We start from the raw sequence: 13,182 nt of genomic DNA, 5'->3' as shown, positions 1-13,182 counted from the left end.
ATGTTTATTCCTTATATTATCTTTCAATAAATGAAGAAAATTTACTATTTATTTGACAATAAATTTAACTTGCTCCTCATAACATATTCCACTTAAATTTAAGATTAAAAACTGAAAAGGAAATTCTAACAAGGGTACCCCAAGTTTTTAATGTCATTCACAAGCAGTGGCGCAACCACAGGAGGGGGGGGGGCATTGCCCCCGCCCAACCTTCGACGGAAGTCAATTCTAGGGGGGCAAAAAATGACATTTAAGGGCACATGCATAGGGGCACAGAAGAGGAATTACCACACTCGATTTCAAATTTTATTCAAATAAAAATACATTTCGTAAAATGTTCTAGCTCGCTTCGCTCGCAATGCCTGCTTTTCTCAGTCTCGTCAAGTTCAGAGCCGTAACTAGGGGGCGGCGGGAGTCGGCCATAGATGCCGAGTGATCTTAAATGAAAAAAAAAGTTGTAAAAGATAGAAAGCCATGGCTTCCAGTGAAACTATTTTCGCCTTATTAAATCAATATTGTTTTCAATAGCAAAAAATTGATCTCAAAATTTTCTTGCTCGAAATGTCATTGTCTTCTGTTATGTAATACATTTAAATAATACGTGGGCTGATTTTTTTAGTAGTGGGAATTATGCTATAGCGACGCCGCGCAACGGAGCCAGGCAATGTCGTTTATACCAAAGGTTAGTTAAATGCGTACCCTTCCTCAGAGCAAATGAACTCACTTTTCGCACTCCATGCCTGTGCACAGTGACAACAAGAACAGAGCGGTCGCGGAGTGCAGTCACGATGTTTACGAAGCAGGAGCAGCGGGGTGGTTCAAAATTGAATGTGCTAGAGGTCGCACAGCACGACAGTGTCACCATAGACTGCAAGAGGCAACTTTAAGTCCCTGCGACTTCGACCTAATTCCTAAGATGAAGGAACCACTTCGTGGGATTCGCTTCCGAACAGTTCGAGATATTCTTCTGGCAGTAGAACGCTCTCTTCACACTATCAACAGATTAGGCAGTGCCAACGGCATCCGACAGCTGCTGGGAACACGTTGTACGCAACGCTGGGGAGGGACTACATCGAAGGCCTGTAAAACTTTGAACCATGTATGTGTCTATAAAATAAATAGTTACTACTACTAAAATATCAGCCTGTGTATGTGTTGTATATATGTATTGAATAAACTTTGAATACGTACACAATTTAATATTAGCATGTTGCATATGTATTTTTATATTTTATGTCGCTCCATGTTGCATGTGTATAAAACATTATGTTGTACATGAAAGTTATACATGTTATATGTACAAAAATAATTATCTTCGGAATGCATTTATCATTCATTTTCTGCCAATAAAAAATACAGTTTGTGTGCTCGTTTTCCATTATTAGCTAATGTGAAATTGACGTCGTTTGTTCCAAACAAATGCTTTAGAACAGACTTCTACCCCCTTTTTGCGTAATTTATGATGATAATAACGTATTTGATACTACCACTAGTAGTAGTAATAACAATAATAATGCCATTATTAATGTTGCTGTTATTATTATTATCATTGGACGTTTATCCTGGTACTTGCCCCCCCCCCCAGACAAGAAATCGTGGTTGCGCCTCTGTTCCCAAGGGTGCCGCGAACGTAAGAAGTTTGGGAATTCCTGCTTTAAAGAATCAAGTAATTTCAAATAAGTTGTGTGTATACGGCGAAAGGGGCGGGGATAAGGTAAAAAAAAATATGCACAGTCCCTGACTTCCAATTGTACTTTACACTGAATATATAGTCCATATGGCACACGAAGGATGAGCAGACGACTTTTACACAATTTTAAAATTGAATTTCAAGTCCTCACCGCTGAACTGGGTTTCCATAATGTTATATAACTTACGTTGCAAGAATTAAGTGAGAACAATTTAACTTCTTAAGATATTATTTCACTTTAAATCATTCGATACAAACTCATTTGCAACTTTTTAACACAATACATTTTAAATCAATCGTCCTATACCTAGGTATAACAAAAACGAATCGAAATCAACAACTTTAAAAATATTGACACTGATCGTTCTTAATCTCAATGGCACCCCTGTTAATTTTATGAACATGTGAACAATAGAAATAAAATCAATACTGGTTATTCGTAAATGTAGAAGACAGTCACAGGCTATTGCAAGAAAGGAAATGTGAAGAATTCTTCTTAAAACTGAAGCCGTAAGAGGGTTTACTAGTAACCCCAACGAAGAGGAAAAAGCTTCTAGTTTCTAAAGTCTTGGGTTGGCTATTATTACTGTATTTGTCGTAGTCATTGCTGTAATTGATGGCTTTTTTTCACGCCAGAAACCCTGTTTGGTTGAGTTTTGCGTTCTTGGAGTCATGGGTAAACTCCATGTTAGGGTTAAAGGGTATTGTATTTCTCTCAGACATGTATTTTCTTCAGTAACATTATGTGACAAACCACAGCTCCAGTGCAGCAAAAGAACTGTGAATGTATTTGTGCAATATTTTAACAAGTAAAAATTTATATTCACTGGTGACCATAGGCGTAGCTACGGGGTGTGCCGGGTGTGCCTAGGCACACCCTAATGGGCTGCTATATCAAAGAGAATTAAATACAGATATTTCAATAAGAGAGAAAATAAGCGGCAGTTTGTAAGAAGTTGAAAATGTCATTACTTGGTACAAACGTGTGCATTATCGCTGATGAAACGAGTGTCTAGAGTTTTTCGATTCTTTGATGTCATTGGAGAAAGAAGATATTTATTGCATTCTACTCAGTACTTCAGCGCCTTTCTTCTATACCTGTCACAAGCTGCACGTGCGAGAGAGCTTTCTCCAAGCTTACCCAAGTTAAAACTAAATTAAGAGCAACTCAGAAGCAGGATAGATTGGAAGCCCTGCTCATGCTATTTGTGGAACAGGAAAAAGCTTAGTCTATTGATGTAATTGAAGTTATTGATGAGTTTAAGAACATTGTACCTTTTGAGAGACGTCTCTTGCTATAGATGACGTGTATTTTGATATTTGTTTGTAACATTTATGAACATTTTGTGTGTGTGTAATTTCTATGCAATTTGATTTCTTCTACTACATATATTCAGAAATTTTCAACACTCATTTAGTGAATTTATATTCCTTTACAAACATCAGTGCAGTTAAAGAGCCAAGGGATTGTGTTGAAAAATATGCTATTAAAAAGTTACAAGTTTCTTTGTGCATACCCAAATATAAAGTTCTAGCTACGCCTATGCTGGTGACAGAGTATGAAAACAACAGTTATCTCTCTGCATAAAGTGGAAAATGAAAATGTAATTTCCAGTATTATATTAGAGTGTCTGTACTATAAATCAATATTTTCAGGGTAACAGAATTTTAAAAAAATACTGACTACGAAATAAGAACGATTTCTGAAGCGAGGAATAGCATCATATGAGATTGTTAAGTGTATTTTTCTTGTATTGTGATGCATTATATTTAACTGATCACTGTAAAACTGCAATGAGGACAAGTCCTAAATGCGACGAAGTTAAAACTGTTTCAGGTTTCACACGTACGAATGAATGAATGAATTGTTGTTTTAAGTTAACTTTATGCATAGAAAGCCTACTCGGGACTGGACCTACAGTTTAAAGTGGGATCCGAACCACTATGTGCCTCCACCGGGTATCCAAATAGGGACTCCTTGATTACAAGGCGACGACGCTACCACTGCGGCATCGGGGAGGCCCTCACACGTACGAATTAAGTGAACTAATTAATTATTCGACATTCATAAATTCGAAGGTTTGTTGCTCCAGAAACGCATGTCTTCCATCTGACCACATTTTCGGCAAGATCAATCCCATCTCATTTAGTTATTCAAATAATACCAGGGGACGAATATAGTGTGTGTAGTTCCTAGTATGTAAACTTCTCCGTTCATCTGTATAATATAATTTATTTTCAAATATCTTTCATAAGGTTTTATTTTTTTAAAAAAAAACTGCTGTGGTCCTCCTTTAGTTCTCCACATGTACGTAAAACTACAGGGTGACGGTTCCAATTGTGTTGCAAAGGAGGATAAAGAAGACGTTGAGAACGAGTGTGGAATTAAGTTTGAAGTTCAGAGAAACTAATCTGTCGTTTCAAAGATGGAGAAAGTATTAAATTACGTACTTGAAACGGGTAAATAGTATACCGTAAGCACGTAGTAACTGAATTGTAATGCTAATAGCAACAATCCTGAACAAAAAACGCAATGGAAAATGAGAAAACCCATCTATGACATGCTTGAATTCATGTAGAAAACGCGTATATCACGACACCGTTGCCTGAGCCAGTAGGAAATCACTTAGATTCGTTCATATTACACGAGAGGTTAAGGTTATGAATCGAAAACTAATATATATTTCGGTCTACTGTTACCTGTAATGCTTAGTTATATTGCTTAATGCACTTGCACTTTATTGTGGAAATTAAATTAAATCGTTGCACTTACATATGGAAGCAGCTCCTGTGGTGCCATTCCAGAAATAATGAGCAGATAGCGGATGATGACTTTCAGATTGTTTGGCCAACATGAGCACAGGGTGGCCCAGAGTTCCTCCACTTCCTTGGGATGCTCGTCAGCAAACTGAAAACAAAAGAAAGCCGTGTAAGACCCAAACAAAATATAAAAATAAGTTCTAAATGTTTCCATGAGATACATATACTTTGCAAATAGACGATCATTTTATGAGACACAAGTCATGTAGTTTTGCAAGCAGAAGTTACAAAAATGCTAATAAATTTATAATACAAGCATGAAAAACATAGCGTATCATAATCTCTGAATAAAAATTATAGTTGTGACATAAAACCATTCGAAACAAGCTACTTAAGAGGAACAATTATCATCCATGATGGAAGTGCTATTTGTGGAATAATTAATAATTATAAAAAGGTAAAGAGCTCTCCTGTGCTTTGCACCACGCCAAGGCGTATAGGGGGTGAGAAGATATGGCCCACACACTTTCTTGATCACGGCCGTAGATGGGGGAGGTGTGATCAGCACCACGCCCCTAGCAGCAATTTACCCCCCAGATATTCCTCCAGGTACCCACTTTATACGACGCTGGGTGCGCGCCGGAGCCGCTTGAACAAGTTGAAAAATAATAATTCCAGTTCTCCCCCGCCGAGGATCGAACCTGGGTCTCTTACATGGTAGTCAGAAGCCTTAACGACTAACATACCGCGGCATTCATTAATTATTATAAATAAATGTATTTAAAAAATGATTTATCCTTTAACAGATTACTAGAACAATATAAAAAGTAGGGAGGTTTCTAACATAATATAACCATTCACAGATTTTGAGGTAGTATTGATTAAAGCTTTGAAATTGTTCATCATTAAAGGTTCCATATTCCTTGCATGTATAATTAATTTTGTTTCAAAATTCGACCGACAAAATTACAAGTTCAATATTTTATAGTTCTGGTTCATAGAGCCAGATTTTATTGATCTTCGTCTTAAGTTAAACCTCGGATAACAACCTTTGTTCTTTTACGATCATTTTCTTATTAGCCGGAGCCATTTTCCAGTAAAAAGCAATAGTAAAAAAATATCCTAACAAACATTCAATAAGCCGGCCCCCGTGGCGGAGTGGTTATCACATCGCGCTAGGACGCCAGGGGTCCCGGGTTCGAATCCTAGCCTGGGCATGGGTGTTCATGAGTGTCCATTCATCAATTTCATCATGTCATCACTCATCACCATCTTCGCAAATTAGCCAAAAAGTGGCACAAAAAAGCGAAGTAAAATAAAGCAATTCAATTAATCAATCAATTCAAACATTCAATAATTTCAAAATTGATTAAAACTGACATTCATGCAAAAATGTATGAGAAGCGAAATTAAAGTTTCATTTTAGAGCTCCTGTTTTTAAAAGCGATCGAAAATTTGGATAAATGGAAACACGAGATAAAATGACGTCAAATGATTGAATGTTGGCCGCCATCTTGAACAATTAGCAGCCTGATATCTATCACCTATTTTCGCCATTGATTAAGTGCTTTAAGTTCCATCTGATCCCTGCATTTTATACCAAAACGCCTTTTTTTTTTTGGTGCCTTTGGCAGAGAACTAGAAGATGATAGGTGTGTGCATTTCTCCAAGTCAAGATCAAAAGTTTAACTCAAGCATTTAATTAATGGTTTTTCCAACTTTAACGCCAATAGCATCAATCACAAAACAGACGGCTGAGTTGAATTATTCCAGTACTTTCACAAGTAACGAACTTTCTTTTTGCCGCCAATGAAAATTTCGTAGCTCATTTATATAAAAAAAAGAAAAAAAGTAGGTTATGAAGCAATAAAAAGGAAGGATAATAGTTTTTTACAAGAAAACTTCTTCTCTTATACTCCACAGACAAATTTGAAACTCTCTCATTCGTAGACTTGATCACAAGTTCGAAGTTAACGATTTACTTCTCCCCGACTAAGCAAATGGCTTTCATCTGAATTTTTCTTCTCACTCACTTCAGACGATAAACACTTTCCTGTTTGTAACATTCCCGAAACTTTGATCATTCTTCTGGTACTTTTGTGCAGATGACTTTCAAACTAGGATACGAAGACATCTCCTGAAGGAAACTTTGAGGAACAAACCCGCCCTCTCTTGGAACAGTTACCGGGCTACCGTTTAAGTAGCTGCCGTTCCCCGAAGGAGGAAAAAAGCACGGCAAGTAAAATGTCGAACTTTGAAAAATTATATGAGTATATTTTACATAGGATTTATTGAGCAACCCGGCACGTACTCACAAATTTGAGGCAAAGTAAGATGAAGTTTAAAGAAGAAAACTAATTTGAGAACAGTTCCGTTGACAGCTACTGAGAAAGATTGGAAATTCCTGTAGATTTTGCCCCAAGGTGTTCATGTAAAGAGTCTTCCTGCTGCAGAAATTCATCTCCTAGCAGTTAATTTCAGCATCAAGGGATACCTCAGGTTAATGAGGAAAATCGTCCGACAGCGCTAAGCAAGGTATTCAAGACGCTTCCGACGGAACTTGATAATATCCTTTGTAGCAGAGTTAGGCCAAATATGTTCGAGCGCGGTGCTACTGGCTCTGAATATGTCGAAAATGAAATGCAAGCGACAGAAAGTGGCCATAAAAATCTACAATGACGTGATATAAAGTTACCAGACAAATCTGTCTGACTTGAACACGATTGTATACAGGGTGTTTCCGTGATCATGTTACAAACTTTCAGGGATGATGGAAGAGGACAAAAGCATCAATGTGAGATAAGAAAGCCCTGTCTGGAAATGCCTCGTTCAGAAGTTTCAAGAGTTCCAAAACCATTCTGACATGAAAGTTATGCAACCCACAAACGAAAAGAGGATGTGACCTTGAGAAACTAGCAGATACGTTGTTTGTGTATGGACATAAGAGATAAGGAATCTCAGTCCGACAATGTCCCCGTCAAGAGTTATAAATCAAAACTGTTGTTGGAAGGTAGAAGGTTCTATGCAGTCCATTTTTCCAGGATACGAAACTACCACAGTGGCTCTGGTCTCACTTTACCTGTACGTCCAGTCCCGATTAGCCCATCTGAGCATAAAATAGTCTCAACAATACCAAAGTTTAAACAAAATTTAGGATGGTTATGGAAAAATAAGAAAGATTTTTCTTTGTAGCTTTAATAAGTAAATAACTATTTCCTACCATTACTACATCATACATAACTAGCCAAGATAAATGCATTTGTAGCAGTTGATTAAAAAGAGCACCATCTAGCATCAACGCAGGAATGATAGCATTGCATGTCGGATATGCTTTAACATACCTGATGACGTTCTGGCGATATCACTGGCAGCAAGGATTCTTTTCAGGGGCTCTTTTTCACTATCCACAGGAGTCTTGTACACAGCAATTTTTACGTGACCCCACAAAATAAATCAAGTGGAAACAGACCAGGTGAACCTGCTGGTATACCTTTCTCGTCACTATGGTTTTGGCTTGTAACTTCTGAACACGGCTTTTTCGGACAGGGGTTGCTTGGTTTTGTCTCCTTCCATCATCCCTGAAAGTTTGTAACATGGTCACGAAAACACCCTGTATAAATTAGTGTATATTCTGTGCGAGGGGCGTACAATAAGTTCGTGCCCTGACCCACTTTCTGTAATGGTATCGGGAAATTTCTTCCATCATTTTATGCGAATGTCAGACACTTACGCAATCGTTTTTCTAACGCTGCAATTACAGCACAATAAAATGTTCTGTCTTGCTACTGTAACCACCCCTCCACAGCATCCTATGACATCAGAATCATTGTGAAAATTCTTACCCCGCAACTGCGAACAGGTGGTAGTACCTCGGGGCCAGATTTGGAGAATAAGGTGGACGCCGAAAAATTTTAAAGCCACAGGATTGGATATCCGCTGTAGATACACTTGTGTTTTTGAGCATCTGTCAACATTCGAGGCACCCAAAGACAATTTCATTCTTTTTAATCCCAAATGGTCAGTTAAAAATGGCATGATATGCTAACAATGTCAGAAAGTGTCCTAGTGGTGAATCTCCTATCAATGTTGATTAGTTGTTGCACACGATCGATAGTTTCTTGGGAAATGGCTGTTGATGTACTTCCGATAGGTTGTTCATCTTCACATGACTCACGACCACAGCTGCATTCCCTACGCCACTTCTTTACAGTGGAACATAAAAGTGCTTTATCACCCAATGTCTGTACATTTTCATTGAGGACTTCTTGAGGTGACACACCTTTCAAACGAAGATATTTGATCTCAGCTCGCAACTCTGAAGGCTCAATTTTCCAATATACCCTCACCTTCTGTTATGTTTACACCTCTAACTCAAAAAGTTTATTAGAAATTCGATCTGAGAAAACTCCAGTCGGGATCGTGAGTCGAACACTCAATGTAAACCTAAACTGGCCTTGCGGGACGCGATGGGTTCTTCACGTTCATTAGGCATATATTATCTTCTACAGCCACGGTGGTTCGGTCGATAGGGCATCTACTACTAAGCGGGAGATCGTGATTTGATTCCCCGTGTGGGTGATATCCGAGGTTGGAAATTTTGCCGTCATGTCCCAATGCCAGGCGGCCCCATACGCCTGCACACACTTGGGACCAAATAGAGAAAAACGTGTATTATATCCTCAAACACCCTCAATGCTCGCCGGAACTTGCACCCTCTGATTAAGCCTTATTTTACAGCATGGAAGAGCCAATATGCTGCGAGAAATTCACTGATGCCGAATCCTTAGGAGGTTGACCGCTCTAAAAGACTGGTTGCGTTGGCAATTTATTGCTTCCATAGTACTTCAAACTATAGATTCAGTCCGGATTAGCCTATCTGTGCATAAAGTGGACTTTAAAACTCAAACGTACGTGTATGATATTCTTTCGTTCCAATTATCTCATATATTTACATGCCAAAATGACCTTTCAACAAACTAATAATTCATGATCCACAAAATAAATAAGGGTGTCAGTATTTCTTCTTTCACATGTAACACTCAGGGATTAAATTCCTGCAAGCGTTTACAAATAGGGAATATTTTACCACTATAGTAATGAAATATTTAATAGCTGATAGAATACGCTATATCTGGAAAGTAACTAAAAATTCGATAACGTTATATTTACGTAGTCTTAACAAACAAAAAGTAATAAGTGTGAAATCTTAATTGGGCACGATCCACTAGCTAGTACATATACGATCCGTTTTCTGTGTTACCTTCTACCTTTCAAACCAGTTGAAATACGTATAACATTAAGTATGGAATTTTGCGCGAGCATCTTACTTTGACATTACTTTGAATGAAGTCAAAGTAACTGCAAATTATCTGGAATAAAACCTACTTAAACACGTATTGATGATAAACTTATTTAAAAATGTTAGCCTGTATACTCGTACGTGCAGGAGGCTAACTTCACAGCCTAACCTGCGTGGTATAGTGTCTTATAAAACCTGCCACAAAGGTCTTGGTTTCGAATATCGGACGAGAGAGGATATTTCATTCCAGTTATTGCACTTCAATCCATTATTCGTTCTCGATGCTAACAGGGTAGAAAAGTATCGTAAAAGAACTATACTCTGTTCCGGTATATATGGAGCAAGTGAACGAAAACAAGTCTTTGCGCAACTAGTGACGGTTCCACCAATGAGCACGTGAGAGGAAACGGTATCGTGTCATTCTATAGAATGAAGGGATCTGAACCAGTTAACTGATGGGGTGATGTAAACTACTCATCATTCATCCTCTTGATGAGACCACTCGTCATTGACATGACGAGCTATTGCTTGGCATGCGAAAGGTACAATTTACACAAAGGAATTAAACTACTGAAAAGACAATGGCAACTCGTTGGATTTTGTGAACCGTTGAACCTGTATCATGGCTGGGTGTAGGATAATTACCTGTCTAACTGAAGTCTCTGAGCTGACTGAAAATAGCGAAGTCCTCTGTAAGCTTCTAACTTGTTGACCAAAGCGTGCTTCCACTATCGACCTCCTGTCTTGCTGACCTCCTCTCTCTACCAACTCAATTCCCAAAGTCCAGTCACTTCCCAGCTTGTCTCACCTCTATATTCCCTGGCCATCGAGCTCTTCCTCGATGCCGAATCGCCGAATCGTGTTTATTATAATTGCTACCATGCAAACCGCTGACACCAAACCCAGAAGTATTACCTGCTTCCTGAATACTCAGGAGGTTTGCATGGCACAACACAATGCATTGTAAACATGCCTAAGAGGCTTGAGACAGCTGAGAAAAACAAGTGAATGCCCTGGTCAACATGAAGCGTTCAGAGAGACTTAATAAAATAAACATACAATCCTATGGATTGATACGTTCGCCTCGCGTAGGAAAATTTTCTCCTTTGAAAATTTAAAAGTCAAATCGCAAAGCTTGACATGACTCAGGTTCGCCAATTCCATATATTTTCTTAAAAAACCCAAATATACAAAAAAAATACACCATAACATAACTTTCCCTTGTTTGCCGTAGCCTGAAGGAAAAAAATTTTATTCCCTAAACTTTATAATGAATAATACCCTTAATACTAACAAATTCGTATGTTTATACGATGTAAAAAACAATAATATATACTATTATAGGACTAGAAATCACAAAAGTTCGTGTCGTTAAGCGAAAAAACTCTTAATGTACCACATTTGTGCGTACGTACTGTTTATTATGTATAATTGCTCATCCATTTGCTCCTAGTCAAGAGTCTGTGATGCCTCGCCACGCGGTAACGACTCTGTGTGTTCCGAGAAGCCAACGGCTGGAGCGGAGCGTCTTTGCAAGATAGAACGGAATTCACAATGTTTGTTTATATTGCCGCTCGATATAAACTCTTTAAAACAAAAAATACCTTAAAAAGGTGCACAAGTAAGTACACGTAAGTAAGCATGTAAAACATTGTCACATCTCACTGTTTTGTCCGTGTAAAAACCTGATCATATCAAAAGTGCGTATGTTTTACGAACTACGTAGCACTGCACTCCTAACATCGCCAAATATATAAACTTGCATGGCTGTGTTGCACATTCCAATGTATTATTATACAATATTCAAATGCATATAGTGAGTTACACTGAAAACTGTCGCTGGTAAAACTTAATTATAGCGTTCAATTTTCTTTTCTACATTAAACTGTACACTGTATACATATATCTGGCTTGGTGATTACCTTTGTATGACTGCACACAAAAATTATTAATCTTGCAAGTAACACAACTATGTGCTTGAGTTATAAATATCAAAAACAATGTTCTGCGAACAAATGTGTCGCTTTGAATATTCCATGTTGGTGAGAAGAAAGAGGAAAAAAAAATAACAATAATACCTGCATGCGACAAACATATGCATAAAATATTGGCACTAAAGCATGCTTTCTAAAATGTTCGAAAGTGCTGTAATTATGTTTTTTGTATTGCTTGCATGTCCGTTTATTATTCAAAGTGCAAAATTTCATCGTAAAAAAAAATTATGCACTAATTGATGCTAACACTGGTCACTTGACGCCACTGGTGCTTGTCGCTTCCTTGTAGTATAATGTAAACTTGAATGCATATGAAACTGGTTCTCATGCATGGCACAAAACTGAAAATGTATATAAGGGCTATGGAAAAGTATTGTTTCCCATAATGCATGTTAAATAACCAAATAGATACACATGATAGGAGCTCGCATGTGTATGTGTAGAAACACTGTAGCACAATTCTGTAATAATTGTTTGTGACCAGAACTGCTGTTTGTAGAATGTATGTTTTTTCTCTGCTTCTCTTCTTTCTGGATTGCTTGTCGTCTTGACTGCATTGGGCAATGTAAAAATGTAGTAAATTACCCGTAGAACTTGGGAGATGGGGAAAAGTTGTTGTTTGAACTGCAGTGTGGAGGGAAATTGTATCTAGCTGCATCACTAGGTGTTGTTGATAATGTGCAGTCCGCTATACTGGGAAATGTATGGTTGACTACATCCTTCCTGTAAGGTAGTCTCCGTGTAGTAATAAGTAGAAATGTCTGCATGTCTCCCTCAAATTGGTGGTGACGAGTCTCTTCTTGAAATAGTACTTAAAATATCTGCATGTCTCCCTCGTAGAATATTAATCAGTCTTTCTGCCTGGTAATAGACTGCCTGCGGATGTCCGTCATGAAAATGCCCATGGATGGTGTAGGTATTGCTTGTCCATGACGCTCCGTATAGACAGGTTAGGTTAAAAGGAAAAATTATGACAAAGAAAGGAAATTGCAATAGGATGGGTATATATAATTCAAGTATGCATGTACACAAAATCAACTAATTTCCACTGCCTTTTCTTTAAAATCAAATTAAATTGTCTCATCAAAATAAAATATGATTAAAATAAATTGATAAAATAATTGCCATAACTCTTTGAAAATAAATAAGGAAAATTTAAATAAAATATCCAACCGTAATTAAAATATTAATGTCCATGATTAATGTGTTGCCTTAACCTATTAATTATTACTGCGCTGCTCTAATAATTTATTGTCAGTAATAGACTTCACTTCAAAACTACAAAATGTAAAATTCTTAACCAAAAATAAGTGTTGCAAGCATGTTCTAAATTCTGTTGAAAATTATAAAAAAATTATTATGGTGTGAACCCTTAAAATAAATAAATAAAATTTGTGTTGCGCAAAGCAAGCTATTAGAGTGCTAAAAGTTGCTTTGAC

At 37.6% G+C, this 13,182-nt stretch overlaps 1 protein-coding gene across 4 annotated transcripts in view; it reads right to left on the bottom strand.

The window, feature by feature from the left end:
* Positions 1 to 13,182, bottom strand: part of fry (microtubule binding protein furry) — a 1,034,138-nt gene that overhangs the window by 247,461 nt on the left and 773,495 nt on the right. For all 4 annotated transcript variants that reach the window (XM_083126340.1, XM_083126342.1, XM_083126341.1 and 1 more), the window contains one exon: positions 4,464 to 4,598. In XM_083126340.1, coding sequence (XP_082982466.1) covers positions 4,464 to 4,598 — 135 coding nt within the window. The remainder of the gene's footprint in view (positions 1 to 4,463; positions 4,599 to 13,182) is intronic.

The sequence above is a fragment of the Lepisma saccharinum genome, chromosome 8 (genome assembly GCF_977018435.1).
Source record: "Lepisma saccharinum chromosome 8, izLepSacc3.1, whole genome shotgun sequence".
NCBI lineage: Eukaryota > Metazoa > Arthropoda > Insecta > Zygentoma > Lepismatidae > Lepisma > Lepisma saccharinum.
Note: the sequence above shows the minus strand (reverse complement) of the source record. Positions and strands in the feature narration are given on the sequence as shown.